The sequence below is a fragment of the Antennarius striatus genome, chromosome 7 (genome assembly GCF_040054535.1).
Source record: "Antennarius striatus isolate MH-2024 chromosome 7, ASM4005453v1, whole genome shotgun sequence".
Classification (NCBI taxonomy): domain Eukaryota; kingdom Metazoa; phylum Chordata; class Actinopteri; order Lophiiformes; family Antennariidae; genus Antennarius; species Antennarius striatus.
In genome coordinates this window covers 17,248,798-17,270,798 of record NC_090782.1, presented here as the reverse complement: position 1 = coordinate 17,270,798, position 22,001 = coordinate 17,248,798, and the positions used below count along the sequence as shown (strand labels likewise).

At 43.4% G+C, this 22,001-nt stretch overlaps 1 protein-coding gene across 2 annotated transcripts in view; it reads right to left on the bottom strand.

Moving 5' to 3' along the window:
• Positions 1-22,001, bottom strand: part of ssbp4 (single stranded DNA binding protein 4) — a 95,102-nt gene that overhangs the window by 63,544 nt on the left and 9,557 nt on the right. For both annotated transcript variants that reach the window (XM_068319079.1, XM_068319078.1), the window contains exons 2-4: positions 16,997-17,069; positions 12,538-12,599; positions 6,164-6,248 (exon numbers count right to left, since the gene is read on the bottom strand). In XM_068319079.1, coding sequence (XP_068175180.1) covers positions 6,164-6,248; positions 12,538-12,599; positions 16,997-17,069 — 220 coding nt within the window. The remainder of the gene's footprint in view (positions 1-6,163; positions 6,249-12,537; positions 12,600-16,996; positions 17,070-22,001) is intronic.

Sequence of the window (22,001 nt, the reverse complement as noted above, 5' to 3'; positions counted from 1 at the left end):
AATAAATAAATAATTAAAAAAAAAAAGATTTGATCACAAAAATAAAAAAAAATTTAAAAAAGAAAAACATTTTTGTTGAGTATGATAATTCTTGTTCATGCATACTTTGTAGTTCATAATTACATCTCGCTTCAAAGCGGTGATGTTTTCCTATTGCATGCGTCGTATTCATTAATGCACTTCATGTTCTGAGTTCACAAAAACCTTGTTCTGTAAATAGTTCTCTTACTTTTGTGATCAAAAACATTGATTTGAATCTCAATTTCAAGGCTGTTCTGTAAATAGTTTTAAAATAACCAATAAATATAGTAACTTCTGATCAGTCCATATCGATTTCAGAATTAAAATAATTTACCTATTTAAGGCCCACCCATTTCCGGTCAAACCACACCCACTTCCCGTTTAAACCCCGCCCATTCCGAGTACAGATACAGATAATTTAGATGGTTGAACAGATACAGATACAGATAGTGGTGTACTCGCTCATCCCTAATTTTAACACTCTTGGCGAGCAAGAAGCACTGATGGTGCTAAAATTCAGATAAAGTATGAAAAATGCAGACTTCACAAAGAGTCCCCACGGTGTTCTGGTCTTTCTTCCTGCGTGCGTATACATCTCCCTCCTTGTTTCCCCCTCCATCGTATGTCTTCCTGCCCCTGGTTTGTCGTCTCCATACAACTATCTTCATGTCTGTCTCTTGTCAAACACAGATCCAGCCTGTGCTCGCACTGTCAAGATCAAAATGCTAAACTATGGCACATTTCTAAGCTCGCCCAGAATGAACCTGCAAGGAAGGGAATCATAAACAATATTTGATCTTCTGCTTCTGTCACTTGCAGACCTCCAGCCGAACACACACACAGCTTGAGGGCAGCACTTTCAGGCTTTGTTGCTTCCCTCGGATCGAGAAAGGTATACACAGACAGAGGAGCCAACTGGCCTTTTTCATTTAGACGGTAACAAAGGTAAACAACGGCACACAAAGACAGCGTCCTCTCGCTCGACACCGGTCTGCCTGCAGCCTGCACTCCACCAACTATTTGATATTAAAAAACGACACAGGCCCGAGCGCAGGAGGCGAGGAAGAGGAGAGGAGGAGAAAGGACAGAAAGACGGATAGAGGAGGACAGAAATGGAGACGTGCTGTTTGTATGGAAGTTAGACTGGATGAAAACCCCCAAAACATCCAGGAGAGTCTGAGGGAAGAAGACGTCGCTAAACCTCCTCGCTCCCTCCTTCATCTCGCCGTCCCTCCATCCGTACCTACTCTGCCTATATTATGGGAGTTATTATTATTCCTCCATGTCGTCATGTCGCCCCCGCTTCTCTCCTTCCCCGGAGCAAGAAAGCGGGCACTACTGGCACCCAGCCAGATTACCCAATCAATCTCCTCTGAGAGAGGAGGAGGAGGAGGAGGAGGAGGGCGGCGGGAGGAGGAGGGAGGTGTGGGGATGAGGCAAACGAGGGAGGAGGAAGGGGTGAAGGGAATAAGAAAGAGAACATGGAGCAGAGAGGAAGGGGAAGAAAGAGGAGGGGTGTTGGTGGTGCAAAAGACCTATGAGGAACTAAAAGGAAAAAATTGTGCAGGATGAGTAAATTCTGTTTTTGACGAAAAGGACGGAGACAAAAACAGAAAGGAAAAGGAAAGGGAAGGGAAGGAAGGGCTTGCAGCAGATGTGTGGCGTTAAAACGAGGCATGTGAGCACCTGGTACAGCAACAAGGGGAGTGTGGAGCGAGCACACACACATGAAATCACACACACATTGTCAGACAAAGGCTCGGCCATCAGCGGCTGTTTACAGAGAGCAGCTCCTCCCCTGGTGCCACCTGTTACTGTGGTCCATCCTAACAAATGTTTAACCCTCTCAAAGAATCCCCCGGCAACAGCCGACACAGCACCTCCATCTCTCTCTGCATGCTGGAAACACACACACACACACACACAAACACACACACACATACACACACACCTGCTGCCACCGACTCACATCTTCATTGTCTTTGTAGCTCTGATTGGTTGATTTACAGCCGGAATAATAACTTTAATCAAACGGTCGAGTGACAGAAAATTAGTCACGTAGAATTTTAATAATCGACTCACCACTGGTTTCTTGTGACTGGAAACTGGTTTTTGCCTGTTAGTCAGACAAAACATTACATTTTGTCACCAAATTCCTGACGGATATGTTTGAGTAAATTTTTTTTTTTGTTTTGGAGGAGGAAAAATTACTGCTGCACTAAATCAATTCATCATAAATCATTAACAAATGCACCACAGCATTGCAAACACCATTCCTGGTTTCTTCCAAACACGTCCACAATCCACATTTCACGATATAAAATCAAGATAAACTGCAAATCCTAACAATTTGAGAAGCTAGAACCAGAGAATGTTTGGAATTTTCTGTTTGATATTCAAACTGAACAAGATTTTCTCCAGTCGCATGACATTTCCAAATGTTTTCAAGGCGATCTATCTCGTTGTCGTCACGACGGATCCAGTCAATAATCCGGGCGCTGAGTGGAGTCAGTGAAGAACCACGATGCGAATGACGCACTTGTGGCACCAAATATGTGACAGTCTGCAGGCAACGATTCCAGATTGGTGTGAATCGCAGATGTTCGGGGTTGTAACCTCTGGCTAAGGCGAAGCAAAATGTCTGCAGTAACAAGGCCGAGTGCATCACTTCCTGAAAGATAGTTTGTGTGGACTCGAATCTGCGTGTGCGTGTGTGTGTGTGAGTGTGTGTGTGTGTGTGTGTGTGTGTGTCAGAGAAAACAGTCTCATTCTTCCGCCAACTTTTTTAATGTTACCAAGCCTGTGTGCATCTGTGTGCGTGTGTGTGTGTGTGTGTGTGTGTATGTGCGCTCGCAATATGTATGCTTTCTTCATCACAAAGCCTCGCTCCTTTAATCATTCATATTGAGTTACTAACGACGTGCCATGTTCTTATAATCAAACACATTTCCTCAACAAAGTAGTCTTTTGAGGAACATCCAAATTCCAGAAGAAAAATGGAAAAGAAAGAGAAGTGAACGAGAAGATGTGCCGATCTCTTTTAGGGAATAAAAATGATTAAAAGGTAACATAAAGAGGAAGGACAGCAGCACAATTCCAACAATTAAGACGACAAAAGAAACACTTAAATGACTTTACAGACACACAAGAATACACTTCTCTATCAGCTCTTTATGTCTCGCTTACTCTGAGCGTGAGCGTTCATTAGCATATGAGTGTGAGCGCTACACACCAGCACACCCCTGAGTGTGTGCCAGTGTGTAAGCGTGAGCTGGAGTGAATGCAGATTCACCATCCAGGGGTTGAATCCAACCAGCGATCCAGTTAGTCAGAGGCCTCCTGTTCTGGGACTGTGGCCAGGGCTCCAATCCCACCACATTCCCATGGATTAGGTGTCAACCAGTCCCCAGATCTGTGGATTAACACATTATAATCCATTATCTCTCCTAACTAGAGGGGGTACAAAGTCTCCGTCATCACTCACAATGAGGGCCAGGAGGACAGAGCTGAGTCAAGACGTGCCTCCAACCCCGAGCCCAGCCCAGCCAAATCAGTAACTAAGACCCTACTCTCTCTCAATGTTGCCTAGCAACAACTTCAGTTTCAGGAAATGTACTGTATACGTTCTAAATATCGCATTTATAGCCGGATGCTGATATTTTCTCATTGCTTTTTCACAAACACACTGACGGCTGAACGACCAGAGGAGACAGTAAATTAGATGAAAATAATAAAACATAAATAAAACCAATTTATCCTTGCACACATTCCTCTTTCACTTTTCCCACTGAGCCACAAACACACGGCGGAGTGTGTGTGACTCCTGGGAGCCATGTTGTTTTTCACTCTGTGATCCGGAGGGACTTCGGGGAATGAGGGAGCCGTTATCAGCAAGGGGCCGCGATAGAGACTTGATCAGGCCGTCGGTCTGCCGGGACCGAGGAGCTAGAGTTAATCAGAGACAGACAGACCCCTCATCACCCTGGGGATCCACACACTCTCCCTTTCTCTGTGACACACACACACACACACAGTAACAGTAACAAAAGCACACACACTTAGACCTGTTAGAGCCTACGCCACGCCCTTTGCATGCATTAATCTATGTGAGAGGAAAGTGAAGATCCCACCAAATACATCAGTTTGAAATTTGTTGAAATGTGTAAAAGGATCCATGCACATAACATCTACAATCTGTTGAAATATCCAAACAATAAAATCACAGAGGCTTGAATATTTCACTGTCATCACAAAAGCTTCAGTGAGAAAAGGAAATGGAGTTTTTCTTTTTTTCCTTTGAGATTGTGCTGAAGGCAAACAACTAGCTCTTCCTTTTATTCCCTGTCACTAACAAATTAGCCCTCTCAGTCAGACGGCTCATATACTCTGACCTCCTGAACTTGAGCCGGGTCAAAGGTCAAACAACACTAAACTGTGGTTTCTTGACTTGACAGCCAAGCTAAACATACATTTGATTTATTCCATCTCTTATTCAATAGATAACATTACAGATCCAGACCACGTTTCCGGTCGGAAACTAAAACATGTGGACTTTTTTAAAATGTCTTTTCCAGCAGCAGAAATAAAGTTCAGTCACAGATTGACCGGGACTGTCAAACCAGAGCCGTTAAAGAGCTGACATGCAGGTATCCAGCTGGCCTACCTCTGGAGAAAGGTGTAGGAAATTATATTGCATTTAGATTAATTAGACACAGTTGTCAGATTTAATTAACTACTAGGTTTAATTAACCATGTAATTAATCTTATGGTGGTCCAACACATGCACACACACAGCCAGACGGGGTGTTGAGACACACATACGCACACACACACACACACACACACACACACACACACACACGCACACACACACACACACACACACACACAAACACACACACACACACATATGCATGGTACATGCACAACAAATGTAATCTGCTCGGCTGACAAATGCACACACTTTTTCTGTCAAGCCTCATGAGTGAGTTCAGCTGAATGGGCGACAGGCTGTGGGCTAAAGCAGCCCGAATGAATAGCTCACGGTAAGAATAGTACCGCTAATCCATTTCAGGTTTCACTCCTGCACAGGTGAGCCGACAGTTCAAGCAGTCTGTCCAATCAACATCCTAATCCTACCTCAAATACATCCCAGACAAACACTGAGCAAATATTGAGCGTGGACAAGCCCAAAAAGGAACACATAGGAGGTAATAGATATCCCACTGACATCCAGGGAGTCCGTGTGTGTGTGACCTCATAATGGTCGCTTCTGATAATGAGAGCTGCAAACAAAAAATGACTACTAGTGGGAGTGGATGTGCTCACACATCGACCAGCTTGTGTGTGTGTGTGTGTGTGTGTGTGTGTGTGTGTGTGTGTGTGTGTGTGTGTGTGTGTGTGTGTGTGTTCGATTGGTTGGCTATCGACTGTTCCAGCTCTTCTGAAGATGAGAGGGTCGAGGAGGCTGTGAACTCTGACCTTTCTACGCTCAGGCCATCCCCTGCAGCCACGACAACCAGCTCTTAATGTGTCCTGTGTGTCCCGTGTGGTGTTTGTGGAGGAGTGTGTGTCGATGTGCTCGCATGAACAGCCAGCTGCTTCACGCTCTTTGACCTTAAGTGAAGCCTTGAGTGGACCAATAAACAGCCAGGCAGTGCTGTGACCTTTCACCCCCAGGCTGACAGATTCACTAAGGCCTGAGGGGTCAGGAGTCGGCGTTTTGAGGAAGTGTGGCCGTCAGACGAGCAAGCACCGCCGAGGCAAACTGATATCTAATCAAGGTAGATCATGTGAAACGTGTCAAAATGGCCCAAAGACTCACCATCAAATGAAAATCTAAGAGCTTCCCAATAAAATATACAAGCGACAGTCATGAGGACTGGATTTTTTAAAAGCATCTTATTTCAGACGTCTGGCTCTGTCTCATCCAGAACAGGGGCTGCAGCATGCAGATGAGTCACGTCAAAACAAGAACCAGCAGCATTATTACCATGACAGAACAGTCCCATCTCGCTGATATACACCCTATGTGTGTCTGCACGAGCTCACAAACGTGTGTGTGTATGTATGTGTGTGTGTGTGTGTGTGCCCACATGTGTGTGGCTCACACACAAATGGAGGGTTGGTTAAGTTCACTCACATAATCGTGGAAAGCCTTGGCCTCGCTGGAATGTTCACATGTCTCCCTCCGGTCCGGGGCAGCGCAGTACAGATCCCAGAATACACTGTGCACAAGGGACAAGAGGGCAACAGCAGTGAGACACACTGACATCCATACATTTACCGGTTTGTGTGTTTCTGATGCCATCGCAGTTGTAGTTTGCTAATAGACACAAGGATGTAGGCAAGTTGTGCTTGAGTGTATAAAACACACGTGTTAGGATACTCGTCTCAGTTTCTGCTGTATAAACAGTTTTCTGAGGAAATCAAACCAAACTTCAATGAACAGCAGCCACACTTTTGGATGCTGATGAAATCTATAGTAACTTTTTGCTATGGTAGGGTTAAATTATGCTTTAATACTGCAGCCACACAAGGACTTCACAGGACAGATTCTGCTGAGAACAATGAATGAAATACAGCTAGAATCACAAAATGTTCGTTACCAAAAACAAATACTGAAAAGAGTTTGTTTTATAACAAATTATTGTAAAGTTTTTGCATTGTTGCTTAAAAAAAAATGAAGGAAGTTATCAAATAATTAAAAATGCATTTCATCTGTATTTACTAGCATTCTAAGGCCCAATGCTGTGGCTGCATCTCAGCACTCAGGAGGTTTGGCAGCATGACGACCAGCCCTATGAAGAGTTCTGTATTAACTGGCTCGTTCTGCAGCCGCCTGCAGCCTGAATCCATGGAGGACCAGTCCTCTCCATCTGCCCCGCTGACCTGCACATTATTGACCAATCAGCTGTGATTATGTTACTTACTGCCCAATCATCCACACTCATATTAGTTAATTGCACCAATCCCTTTGCTCCGGGGCAGCAAGGGCCAGCAGGTCCCGCTCCAAATGGACCCTTAATTACTGCAGTGAAATAAAGTACCTGCTAAGCCAGGCCACATTAAGGACTTCTCCTTCTTCAGGATATTGATTTCATGGACAGCGTATTACAAAAAAGAAACTGCTGAGGTCATGGAAGGTAATTCTTGCCTAAGTTGAAACTGTTATAAGCATTCTTTGTGCTGCTGTTAGACATGACAACGAATGAACAGCATGAATGGAGCAAAAAAAAATAAAAATTGATGTGATTGTCCAGACAGGGAGAGGATCATTCATGTTGACCCTGTCACGTGGTGTCACTCACAGAGCAAGATGATTCATTTTCATTGTCCACTGTTATTAGGTCTTGTATATGTTATTTTCAATAAGTATCGATCGGTGACACACTCTTATCATTATGTTCTCGTTTTTATTTGAGGGTTTAAATATTAAAAAGAACAAATAACCATGAATTTAACAGTGGACAGCATCAACCTGTCAAGGTGTAAGAACTCAAACTCTGCTGTGTAAAATAAAGCAACTGTTTCACAAAGAGTTCCCGAGCTCGTCTCATAATATCATACGTGTTGTACAAAAAGGTGACCCTCATCGGTTATTTTTTCTTGCTTCTGAATGACTGAGTCATCTTTTACCAATCGATCTTCTACAACCTTTCCACCAAAACGTTGTTGGGATATTTGATGAATTCTCTTAGTAGTCTTTTAAGTCAAGCCTATATTAAAAAATGTTTCTCACATTAGCACAATCTGTTTCTTTAATCTCTCGCCGGCGTCCTGTTTGGAACTGAAATGTGATATCATAGCACATAAAGTCAGTTGTTGCCCTGAGGCACAGGGACTTCCTTTATAAAGGGGGGGTTGGTGGCGTTCCAGCGATGGACAGAAGGTCCATGAACTATGGCCGTCTGTGACTCCACAATAAAGCCGGTGCACATTATCATATCTATCACTTTGGAGTTAAAAATTGCTTCTCCATCAGAGACAAGCTGCGTAAAGGATGTCACCATCACAGATCCAATCAGCTCTCGGTGAAATAAAATCAGGTGCAGGTTAGATTTTGCTCCAGAGTAGACAGGATCAGGTAGGTAAAGGGTCACGGGCAAGATGATCTAACATCTCACAACCAGTCAGTCTGGAATATATTAAGATCTGAAGTTGCTGCTCTTTCTCTCTGACACATGCAGGGGAATGGCTGTGTAATCTGAAGCAGGATCGCTGGTGGATGAGATTAAATGTGGAAGCTAAGATTTTCATTTTCTTTAAAACAGACTGAGGGAGTCACTACAGATGAAAAGCAACGACAGCTCATTGAGTCGTGGTCAGGTTGGAACCAGGTGAAAAGGCCTGGACGGGACTCTCAGCTCTGATTGGACAATCCCTCACACGTTTAAAAGGGAAAACTCACATCGATTTAGTTTGTTTCTTTTTCAGAGACACTAATCTTTAGAAATTATCTGGGAAGTCAACATTAGTGGTAAATTAGCACCAGCATTCTGCCAAACAGTCTTGCACAATGTGCACCCTCTGTACATTTTCTATCCAATTATCTAATCATTTCAATCTGATCATCTCATCATGCGAAGCTTATTATGGTATTAAGGGTGGGAGAGCCACGCAAGTCCGAATGGAGTAAACTTTGACTATTCTTACTTTGAAAAGTCACATGAGAGACTCAAATTGCAGTTTAGAGGCATGCAAATGCTTTTTTTTTACCCATTCAATTCCATTCAATTCAATTCAAATGAGAGACAAGGATGAAAACGTTGGCCACGTTAACACACACACACACACACACACACAGGCTTACAAACACACACTTTGTATCCAGAACAGAGGAGGGGATTAGCGTCCAGCCGTCCAGACAAAGACAATTACTAAAATTAAATGCCATCATGATAATTATTTGCAATTAACTGTGGTCTGACAAAGCTGGTGGCTACAATGTGCTTTTCCATTATAACAAGAACAGTAAACAAAGGCTCTTGCTGCTGGTGGCAGGTCCACATGGTAATCCCATAGGCTTCTGCATCCAGTCAGTCACAGAGAAAGGGAAGAATGTAAAGAAATGAAGGGTGAGATGGAGATGGATGGAGATACGGAGGTGGACGCAGCATCAAGAAACAGAGAGGCTAGAAAATCAGGATGAGCTCGATTTAATGGGACAAAAGGATGCAATCAGAGATCGCATGTGAGGAAACACAATCCTTCCTGTTGTCTTTATTATCTTCAGTCACATTTGAGCTATTCTCCTGGCGGCGGCAACAACACACGGGAGGAAGCAGCGTGTCTGCAACACTCCTTGTGGATCACGGCTTATAATTTCAGAAACTGACGTCACAAGAGACTGATTTCAGGAGACGCGTGCGTGCGGTGAGATCTGGTTTTTCGTAACACGTCCTTCAATCTCTTAACTGACTAAAAAAAAACACACAAAAAAATGGTAAAATACGACGGCGCGAGATGCTGATAATAAGACGACTTTGTCATCTTCATCCCGTCGACCATCAGCACAGTCAAGAGCATCCGCAGGCGTTCACTGACACTAATTCTATTCGAATTGATCAAAGTTGAAGGCTTGTCCGGGTTACCTTCTCAACGGCGAGACGAGACGATGCGCAAACGTTCAGCTGCTATCAACGATAGTGTGGGGGGAAAAAAAGTCACTTCCTGAATCTTTCCAGGAAGTTTTCCAGGAGATTGAGCCTCTATGAGTCTTTTTTTTTGTTTAGTTACATATTTGCCACCGTTCCTTAACAACACACACCAGATACACACAGCGCTCAACTCCCTGTAATTTAGCTGTGCTGACTGCATTAGTGTTAATATTGGATTTTAGGTGTAACTACCGACAATGGGGCTGTGATGACGAGACAGACGTGGATTTCCATGCTTAGCGGCAGTTTTGCGGATACGATGTGAGCAAAGAAAGGAGAGGAAGTGTGGAGGTAGACGCCTGATTCTAAGGAAAACGTCCAGATATTTAGGAGCAGAGGACGGCTGGACTCACAAGAATTTCAGCTAGAGGCTATCACTGTGAGGATCCTGCTACACGCTGCTGATGTGCTGGGTTTGGTGTGTGTGTGTGTGTGTGTGTAGATGTGTGTGTGGTGTGTTGAGGATTCAGCAGACATCCAGTGAAAACTGGTTAAAGCGATCGATGTTGGGATAAGGAGGAGACAACTAGCAGCAGCCAATAGAGAGGGAGCTAATGACACAATCAACACCTGCAGCCCTCGCTGAGCCTTTCCTTTATCCCTCCACCCATAACAACAGATGTGGATGAGTGACCCCCACCACCAGACTTCTCCTTCCTCCCCCTAAACAACCCCCCACCCCCACCCCCCCTCTCTTACGGCCCTGGTCTCATTCTGCCGCTCATCAATTCAGTCCTGCAGAAATCAGTCACAGAGGGAAGAAACCCCCAGTAAGGTGCTGAGGAGGCGGGTGGGGGTCTTAGATTTGGCTGTTTAACACAAAAGAGACTGGAATGCAAAGAGTTAATCCATCCGGGGGTCTCTCTTCCGCAAACAAAGGAACAGGCCTTCAGACAAAGGTTGAGGGAGGGGGGGGGGCGAAGGGTGAGGGACGAGGGGGACGAGGGAGGTTGGTGGCTTTCCTACCATCTGGACCTTTTGTTTTGGGAGAGGCTGGAGGTTGGGGGGGGGGGTTACTGGGTGGTGAAGAAGTGGACAGGGGGGCGAAGCCGACCCCCGGACCCCACCCCCAGTGGGTTTCAATGTCCACGTGCTGCGTGGTCCAGACAGACGCCCCCAGCTAGGTCACACTACACTGGAGGCCTGCCCCTCTCAGCCTGGCTAATCATCAGCCTCACAGACACACACACACAAACACACACACACACACACACACACACACACACACACACACACACACACACACACACACACACACACACACACACACACACACACACAGGTCCAGTGTGGAGCTGCTGGGTTGAGGGAAGCCAGGCTCTTTAAGGACCATTACAAACTGTGCCAACAGGCTGCACAATTACAACACACACTGGGGCCAGAGAGGATGAATGAATCAAACTGCATGTCCGGGTTTATTACACACAGCCAGGTGGGGGTGTTGTGAGTGTGAGTGTGTGTGTGTGTGTGTGTGTGTGTGTGTGTGTGTGTGTGTGGGAGGGGGAGCTTTGGGGATGAACAGGATAGAATGAATGCCAAACAAAACGGGTCCTGTCGCAGCTCTCATCCTGCCTCTCCCGCTGCCTTGCTGAGGATTCAGCTTCTCAACCCTCCGTCTGATTCCTCATCTGCATCCTCTCCAGCTGAACGGCGCTCCTCTTGTCTGCTCCACTCTCTGCTGTACAGTTAGGGTTTTTCAAGTTATTGTCCTCATAACAGGAAAGGGGGAATCCAATGTGGGTGTGCCCATGGAGAAAAACAAGAGTACGTGTCAGGAACTGAGCCCACTGACCCTGTTCTAACAGCCAGACAGAAAACACTGTCCTCCATTTATCCAGCATTAAGAAGCACTCTTTTTTTTAAAGATGCAGACAGAATAGAGAACAGATCGGGTCAGAGCCCTGTTCTGTTAAATGGAACAAAATAAAAGTCTCAACCAACTAGAGGTTAGAGCGGGAGAGGCATGGCTGAAGGGACACGGGGTGAAGATGAGGTGGACAGGTGGAAAAACAGCAACACATCAGCCTGCTCGCTCGCTAGCTGCTAGGGATTCTGGGAAGCAAATCTATTCCTTTAATAATGCAGCAAACATCACAGTTTTTCATTTATCCAGAGGAATGAATCAGTCAAATGTGAACATCATACACATATTTGTAGATTAAGCATGATTTGGAAATCATCATATTTGATGTCGATTGCATATAAAAATCCTACATCCACTTAAAAAATCGTACAAACCAGACAGCGTTAATCACGCCACAACTTCTTTGACAACCATCCGCGCTTTTTACATTTCCCGTCAGCATCAGTTGGATCCGGCGAGAGCACATCCATCCTGATGATAGCTCATTCGGCATATGTTTAATGACGCCAATTTTCAAAATGTTAACAAATATGTGCTTTAAACAGGGGTCCAAATTGTAGCCCTGAGCGTAACTCATTTAATATGCAGCAGTGTCAGGCTTCCAGTTGCACGGAGGGAAACGTAGCTGACAACTTCAGGGGACGTTTGTCTTGATTCCTACTTTGAAAGGATGGTGCACGTGTTGAGGTTTGACTAAAAACAAACAAACATTTGGCTTAACACCAGTCAACACACTGGTCAATGATGGGGACACCAGAGGAACAGCACTGACACTTATGTGAGATGATGCACTTAGCATTTTGTCCAATTACTTTTGTCCCTCCCCGCCCATGCACATTCCTTCAGACCATGAAGGCTACTTCAGCAAGCTGCTGAAAAAAACATCTGTGTGTGTGTGTGTGTGTGTGTGTGTGTGTGTGTGTGTGTGTGTGTGTGTGTGTGTGTGTGTGTGTTCAATAGATAGCATGAGCCAAAGGAGCAATGTATACATACCACCACCATGAGTGTAAAAATCCTGGAGGTTCCCCAAGTGTGATGTTCTTCTCCCATCGGATCTGAGAGGAGGAGGAGGAGGGAGGTGGGATCAGGGGGAACGAGAGGACAGAGGAGGGAGAAGAAAAATTAAACACCGCAGCATGTTTTATGCATAATGTAATCATTTTGCTCGACTGTCCTTCCAACTTTGGACAGACAGAGCGGCTTCCAGATAGAAAAATAGGGCAGCGCAGCGAGGTGCGGTGCAGCGAGGGGTTTGTGGGTAAGGAACTGTGAGCGCCTTTCCTCCACCCTCACAAACCGGCAGAGCTCCTACCTGTATTTGGACACTGAGATAAGATTCGGTGGGAGATAACAGACCTGCTGCCTGCTTCATACACTGTTACTAACAGGATCTGCACACACACATTCACCACACGCAAACACCATGCGCCAGAGCTAGTGAACGCAGCCTAACAGCAGGTGGATGTTTTTTTCCTACATCCATATAGACACATAGATTCCGGCTTCAGATTTCTATTCAAGTGTCTGTTCTATAGATTTCCCCGGTGCAGTTTATAGTGATGTGATGTGCCATATGTGGGTTGGGCCTGTTGATTTAATGCCGCTAAAGAGCTGAGTGCTGCACTGTGCAGGAGAGCATAGAGTGGCAAAGTCCTCTCGGGACGCAAGTGTATTGTGTGTATACTATAAATGTGAGTGTGTGTGTGTGTGTGTGTGTGTGTGCGTGTGTGTGTGTGTGTGTGTGTGTGTGTGTGTGTGTGTGTGTGTGTGCACTCCTCACTCAAGAGGAACAGAGGCTAATTGAGGCAAGGGAGTCCAGGTGATAGCGTTCTCATTATATAGCACCAAGCAGGTGTGTGTGTGTGTGTGTGTGTGTGTGTGTGTGTGTGTGTGTGTGTGTGTGTGTGTGTGTGTGTGTGTGTGCCTTCAGTCTACCTGTGAGGATAGAAGTCTCTTATCTACTGAAATGCTTCTGTTTTTTCTGTTTGTGTGCACATGTGAGTGTGTGTGTGAGTGTATGTGCGCGCGCACATGTGTGTGTGTGTGTGTGTGTGTGTGTGTGTGTGCGTGTATGTGTCAGGAAGAGAGTGTGAGGAACACATCTGTTGCAAAGAGAACATAATCATCCCTTCAACAACACATATAAACCACAACACAAACAGAGAAGAGACGCAATCGCAAATGAAACACAACGTATAATTGTTCAGTAAAGGTTTAAAGGATAGGATATATCATCCAGGATTTTCAATAACTCTCCAAAAATGTTGCAAAATGATAGCAAAACCTTTATTTTATTGTAAATTGAAATAATGTTTCAGGTTTATTACCTAATGGTACATTAGCCTTCAAATGACTCCTCATCATCAGCACAACACAGCTTAAACTGAGTTTAAACTGAACCGCTGTGAGAAAACAGACGTGACGTATCGCAAACCCTGATAAGCTGTAGTAGCATGTAGCTGCTAACTGTGGCTAGCTGCTTTCCAAGTCTTATGTTTGTATTCCTACACAACAGCAGGTTGGGATAATGACACAACGGTCCTACATTGAACAGGTGGAAAACATGCTCGGTAATATTCATTCCAGATCTGCAATCATGAGTCAAGTAAGCAACAAGTTTTAATTTTTTTTTGTAGATAAAAACCTAAAGCCATCTGCAACCATTCAAATATTCACAGATTTTAGCTGCTCATACATGGAATTTGATGCTTTTCATGTCTTTTCTTCATCCTCTAATGGAGATTTCTTTTTCTTTTTGCTTGCCAGGTGTTTAATCATCATCTGGAGTTAATAAATTTGAGTGTTCTCAACAAGTTTTAAATCTGCTTGCTTTGAGTTATACTCCAATTTTATATTTACATGACTGGATATAAATTTCATGTTAAATTCTGGATATTGTCTAAATTACATGTCAATTTGTTCAATCAGGTCTTTCCTGCTTACCTCATGATCATCAGGAGATCATTTCCAGGATTGGAGTCCATTTCTTCGCCAATTGGTTTAACTTTTAGCTGAATGCTAGAACATTTTCTGTTTGTAGAGCTTCTGGTCCTCATTTTAGTTTATTATTTTCTATTATATTATATATAATATATACAATAAATAAAGCATTATGCTGTGACAAATGGGTGTCACCCTTTAATAAAGTAGTAACACTACATTAGTACTCCACGACTTTGTGTTTTATTTATTTGCAGCAGTCATTTGCTTAATTGGACAGATGTGAAAAGGTGAAGACATGTTCTTCAACTGCTTTGTTCTCTCATCACAGTAAGGAGAAAAAGAAGGGGTGAAGCAAGGAGGCAGTAAACAGTCAGGAGCAGAAGGAGAAAAAAAAGAGGATGATTAAAGGAGATAGTAAAAAAGAGCACAGATGAAGGCAACAAAACATGTCTGTTAGCAAACTATCCTCAAACACTCACGAGAATCCCTACACATGTTAAATCTACTGAGGCTGAGGCTGCATGAAGGGGACAAGGTGGAGGTCAGGCTGCTGTGGATGTGCACCCATGACTGTAAAACTGATCCAAATACACTAAACTCTGACCATATAAGAGCAAGGAACAGAAACAATGCTGTGGTTGAAACGAACCAAATGATTAGGCAATACATTGTGGACGCATCTGAGACGACTGGCGTCAAATTGACTCAGCATGGATGCCTGATCTGGTTTGTTTGTGCGTTTCTATGTGTGTGTGTGTGTGTGTGTGTGTGTGTGTGTGTGTGTGTGTGCTGTTTTAGTCTCTGTCTGTGTGGATGGAGTTTTAATTCCTTCTTGATGTTGTGTAAGTGGGTTTGGGCCTGAGACCTTCCCTCTGCTTTCTGCCTTTTGCATTTTCAAAACTTTTTAGCGTATCAAGAAGAGATCAAACTTTTAAACAATTAAATTCAGGGCACCGTCAAATGAAACTGATTTGGTGGTGTTGTAATTATTTTTAATAGATTGTCTTCTTTTGAAGGTCATCTAGGAGTAATAATTGAAAGTAGTAACAGGTAAGGTTAAGAATCCTAAATGTTGATGAAGGTTTAGTAAATTAAATATTATCTCAATAAAATATAATAATATATTTAATTAAATTTACACAGATAATGATTGTAAAATAATGATAGTAAAATAAGAGTAAATTAAGAACATTTACACCAAACACTCATGTAAAGCTACTTCCTGTGGTGTGTTAGCTTAGCTTAGCACACTGATGTGATACAGGGGAAGTCACATTGAGTCATTCGTTCATTCATTCATTCATTCATTCATGCATTCATTCATGGTCTTAACCACTCTTTCCGCTGTTGTGGGTCGGGGGTTTGCTGGAAGTCATCCCAGGAGATTATGGGCGAGAGGCGGGGTACACTCTGACTGCAACGCCGGTGCACCGCAGGACATTGAATCAATCCCAACAAAAAAAATAAAACCAAAACGAGCAAACTAAGGTACACTCCAGCTTGATAGAAGTATTATTCAGTACATTTGTTGGCAGAAACACTCAAGCTGTTTCCAGTTTCACTGGTCAGCTAAGCTAAACAGTTTCTATCTTATGACATGTCATTAAGATAGAAGCATCTAATTCATAGAATGAAAGATGTTTTCACAAAATGTTTGCTTCTTTTAATATAACACTGATTTAAAAACACGATTTAAGAAACTTTTACTTAATCTGTGACTTCACCAAATCGCTGCTAACACATCAGATGATTGGATGTCTGTGCAGCATGAATGTGTGAGGTCACGCAGGTGTAACAGTATCTGTGTGACTGTACACAGAACTCACCTGGTAAAATGAGATTTATGATGTAAGTACAGCAAGAATTAAAGCTGAATGACTCAGGCCTGACCTTGCTTGCCATCAGCGCCCCATTAATGCTGGGAAGTGTATTAAGTGGAGCTGAATAAAGCCAGTGGGCAAGAGAGGTGTAATGTTGTACATTAGACGGCCAGGACACAGTACCATTAACGAAAGGAATGTCGATTGAAGAAGAGGATGCAACACATTAGAGACCCTCCCTCTTCAACAGATCAGAGGTTTAATATGAGACTAATAGTCGAGCAGAGCCGGAGCAAACCGGTCTAAATATTTAAGGCTCCCTCCATTTAACTCGTCAGGGACAAGCTTTGCTTCTAAAATGTCACAGCAGACAGCGAGCAGCAACACATGCTCACAATATGTCAAACTAGTCTAATTACACCATGTTTATGATTACAAATTGGAGCTGATAACAGAGGGCAGTAATCACATTAAGAAGCACAGATGACGTCTACATTGTCCCAAATTAACAGTCAAAACAATGTTTTGGTTCTACAGTGAGTCTGGGTTCATTAATGCGTTAATGTTGTCAAAACCCGACTGTAAGAATGATTGCTTCGCAGAACAACTCCTAATGTGGACTTGGTCTGATCACATGATCCAGTGAGAGTCACACTCATCCTGGGTCTGAAACTAAAAGAACATCTTACCTCTGACAGGAAGGTCTGTGCTGATTTCTGTGCGCCGACATGCAGCAAATACTCGTACACGTATAAAGCTAACCTGCAAAGAAGACAGAAAAGAAAAACAATTGTTGAGGATCACATCATTTACACTCCATTAGCTCCTCCAAACCTCATTATTTCACTCTCAAAACACCCCTCACATGTCCTTAAATTAAAATACCAGTACAAAACCTTTCTTCATTCCACACTTTTAAGAAGCCCTTCTATTTTTTGGACTCCAGCGAATGCACACAATTTGCAGAAAAGCCATTTTAGATAGGGTTTGAACAAGCAAGATTTTACAGATTGATGATCATGCACACTGTGGAGGGGTTGCATTTGTGATGTAAAGCTCTGCAACTCCGAGCTGAGGAGCCTAAGTGGTCAAATCCCTGTGGTTTTAGGAGCTCCGATGCTGAGACACAGAGGCTGAATCCAGACAAACAGGGCAGGAGCACGAAGACGTGGCTGCGACACGCTGGACAACTCAGATGTCACCACAACGCTTGTTAGAATCCTGTTATGTCGAGGCATCAAACATGTGGATGTGTCACATGTGACATGTGGTGGTAAAAGATTCTTAAACAAACTCACAAAGCTGATGATGTGCCTGTCAAAATATTACAGATGAGACAGACGGAGAGCATCAAACCGAAGTCTGGTGTCACCTAACAACTGTTAACTTCAAATACAAATGAATATGATATATGAAATATACAACTTGAAAATGTAGTTATTTCATGTGATAACAATTATGTCATATATCTGACACTATTGTTATTATTACATGTACAGTAATAACTCCATTTTCAAGCATTTTATTCATCGTAACAACATAAAACACACATCCTTAAGTAACAATGCTTTTATAGTTTTAGATACATGTGAGCAAACAGGCAGCGGCTGTAAATTATTCTCAATCTGATCCATGACAATCAAAAGGGTCTACACATATAACGAATCACTGACCTATTTCTCTCAACAGCTGACTGATCCTTGTCACTCGTCACTGTCTTTGTGCTCTGTTAACTCACTTATCCCTGAGTGATAAAAGGAGACGAGTCTCCAACAGCTGGGCCAGACTCTCAGCTCCACCGGAGAACAAACTCCAATAAAGCGATGTCGTCCTCTTCTGCTCCGGCCATGAAATCATCCTAACATGTCAGATTGCTAGGCCTACATTTGACTACACACGAGTTCCTCCCTCCATCTATTTCCTGACAAAAGCCAACTTTGTCCCCTCTAAGCAACTCATTATTTTGACTACAAAGCAGAGAAGCCTGGACAGACATTACAGCCTGCAATAATCTGTATGCAACTGTCTCCAGGTCTGAAACAAAGCTGCTCTGCTCTTGTGTATGCTGAGCGACTGTTTTTATGCCAATCACATGCATCAAGGGTAAAGCAGACACAGAGTTATGATGTTTGGGTTGATGCTAGATGATCCTGAATGAATCCATAATGAGCCAGGCCAGAGTTGATGAGCACCGCTCTACATCTTCTCCAATACTTGACTGCATTTCTCTGCAGCGTCATGCAAACCATCTGCTATAGCTGGTGCAAACCAGCTTCAACTACACACTAGATGCTATCACGTCTTTTATTTCATATGCTCAACAATACAAACAGTATCAGCACCCGTTTAAGATAAAGATTCTGGGTGAGCTGTTTAAACACAAGGATTTATGGTTGGACAGCGTTTTGTTTTTTTTAATCAAAGGTTGTACGTCCGCTGAGAATGTGGGACGGCGGGGTGGACAGCGTTTCCGTGGAGGTATCACTACTGATGGATTATTGGCTGACAATAAGATTGTGAGTCACACATCTCAGGTATTTGGTTTCAAATGGAGTTACTAAATCGGAATAAAGTGAAATCAGATTTCTGTTTTCAGAACAAATCCACATTAGTTAAGTACAATTTGTCTGAAAGTTTTTTTTAAAAAACTGCTATTTGTTAAGTTCAGAAGGTTCTTTTTACATCTAGTTTGAACAAACATGTTGATTTGGCTTCAGAGCCTGAGATACGTCGAGGTCAGACATCAAAAAAATCTTGTGAATGTAACTTAATACTTTATATACTGTGTCAGAATTTAACAGATAACATGTCAGTACAGTGATCAGTGTCTCCACTACAATCACATTGTGTTCCCTGGACAGATACCTGATGCTTACAGAACATCTATGACTGATATTGTAGTCTAAGTGTGCTGCAGTCTACTTCTGTGGTGAACCAGCAGCACCTGGCTGCAAAGTGATTTTGCTGTTGCAGCCACACAAACAAAATTTTGATTCTAGTCCACACGTCTTGGAAGATTTGAATGTCTTGGAGAAAAAGTGACTATTCCGGTGAAATTATAAAGCAGCTGGCAGAGACGGCTCATGTTGAGTATCACCAACCCAGAGCATCACATCCAGTGGCCCAGCAATGACAGCAAAGATCATTTTCACATTGCATTATAGGCATGAAACTGACTGTAGATTCATAAATGCTTAGCTGCTCCAAACACAGGATTTTTTAATGTCATTAGCCGTAAGTTAGCAAGCAGCAGGTAGTAACCTTTATGGTTGTGTTTGTGTTCAATTCAGATTCTCATTGAATCTCTCCTCCAGACTTCACCTCTCTTCTCATCAACAGCACAGCTCACGACACAAAGGTTAATAACAATAGTAGTTAAGAAACACATTTTATTACGAAAATGTGCAAAATATTTAAAGCCTGGTAGTTTATTGGTTGTTTACTCCAGTCCAAGTTGGGCCAGTATTTTTCCACTCCAGTCGTTCCGGGTCTCAGAAGCCCAACAGCGGCTCTGTCCCGCCGTCCTGTTTGGTCCTCCCCACACAACACCCTGCTAAGTCTGCAGCAGATGCAATCTTTTTGCCCAAAAGAATATTCTCTAAATGCACATGGTCCAATTGTGTAAACTGGACCATGCAAAAACTCAACTTCATAGAATTATTTTCACAGGAAATTTATACCCAAAAAGTTTGAGCAGGTTTAAATATCTGGTTATAATCAGACGACAAAAGCCGTGCACAAAAAGTGCGTCAACCAGCACATGATGCACACCATTCCAAAAAGTATTTTCTCCACAAACAATCAACGAGGAAAAAAAAAAATCACCAGATTTTTAATCTGTTCAAGATAACATTTGGAAAATCTAAAATTGCCATGTGATTACATTATTTTGTCCAAGGAGCCAACAAAGAGTCAGCTGATGCCCCAGCTGATGTTCAGCCTATGCACCCAGTCACCAGGTTTCAGAGGAATGAATGGGGTGCCATTGTTGAACCTACTGCATCTCTGATCAAAAATAAACCCAAAAACCTCTGGCAATAAGGTGGAACAACCTCTTCCTGAGAGGACACTGGTCTACATGCTACTGATGAACTTTAACAGCTGTGAGTGCATGGAAAGACTGAAGCTGATTCAGATGAGCTTGTCAACACTGTCACTGGCTCTTCTCTTCTACCTGGAGGCAGAAGACACACATTTGATATATTTTTAAAAAAAATAGTACGGGTGACTTGTCCCTCCCATCCCCAGGGGAAATTAGCCAATTTAAAATGTCGTAGCGAGTGTCAGGTTGTCTTTTATCCTTGATTTGAGTGTTTTTGGTCAGACGCTGTTCTGCTGATGGAACATCTTTCTTGCCTGAACAGTTTAAGGGATGTTTAATTTTTCCCATGTTCCAGACAAAGTGAGGAGTCTGGTGGTGTTAGGTGTAAAAACGAGGACTTCTTTGCTGTGTGAGATACCCAGTGGCAGACTTCAGCTCCTATATACCACATCCACACTGTAAAGGATCGAACAGACATTCCCATGAGCGCCGCAGCAATGAAATTTTCATGGCGGAGCCTGGCGTGATCAGAGGGGTGCGATGCCCCAGCGATGGGCACCTGCTCCGACTGCAATGCATTATTTAAAAACACTCATTCAATCCAGGCTTCAGGGGACACCTTTTGTTACTCTGTCAGAAGCAGTAAGTGTCACTCCACTGAGAAGAAGACTTTTTTTTTTACAACGTGATGGAGAAGAGCCTGAGGAAGGCCAGGTAGATGAAGAAGACATGGAGGTGGGGCGGTTTGTACAGGAGAGCTGTGTCAGAGGCAAACCGAAGGTCAGGCCTAAACGCTTCTCTGTGTGGATGCTGTAAAACTGGATTCCTCCTCACATCAATGGTGCAGCCCGCCCCATACCTTACATTTACAACAGGACAGCCCTTTTACTTAGGTGACGTTGACAAAATTTAACGTCAAAGAGTGATTATGCACGAAACATGACGACAAGTTGGAGTCAAGCACGAGGAGGAGAGGGAGGAGCATCTGACCTCTGCTTCAACAGATGACTGGATATTAAGGTTTACATTCTAAAGCCGGTGTGTGTGTGTGTGTGTGTGTGTGTGTGTGTGTGTGTGTGTGTGTGTGTGTGTGTGTGTGTGTGTGTGTGTGTGTGTGTGTGTGTGTGTGTGTGTGTGCTTTTACATGGCGAGAGCGCCAAAGCCAACCAGTGCATCTGTTGTCTGTGTCTCACGCTCCACCTCTTTAAGCTCATTTTGGTTTTTCTACCCCATAGTAACATAGTGGAGCTGCTGAGGTATCAAAATCTACAACACATCGTCTCTTCCCTCTCTAGCTCTATCCTCACGTGGTCTAACTAGTACTTTGCTCCATGTCCACACATCAAGCAGATCTGTCCCACCACCACATCCCCAGGACACACACCTGACATTTAGCCACAGGCTGTAAAGATCTGGCCTTCCCTTTCTATCGCTCGCCTGCTGAGACAAGGGCGTCTCAGCTGAATTTAGCCAGCTAAAGCACAGACAGTTAGCAAATTAACTTCCATGTCTTGGTTTCAATAATTCAGCAGTGAGAGCAGGGGAAGAGTGAGGTAAGGAATGCATAGAGGAAGTAGTGGAGGAGGATAAAACAGCAACTGCATCTGCATCGCAATTCATCTATGAGCTACACCTTTCAGAGAACGTGAAAA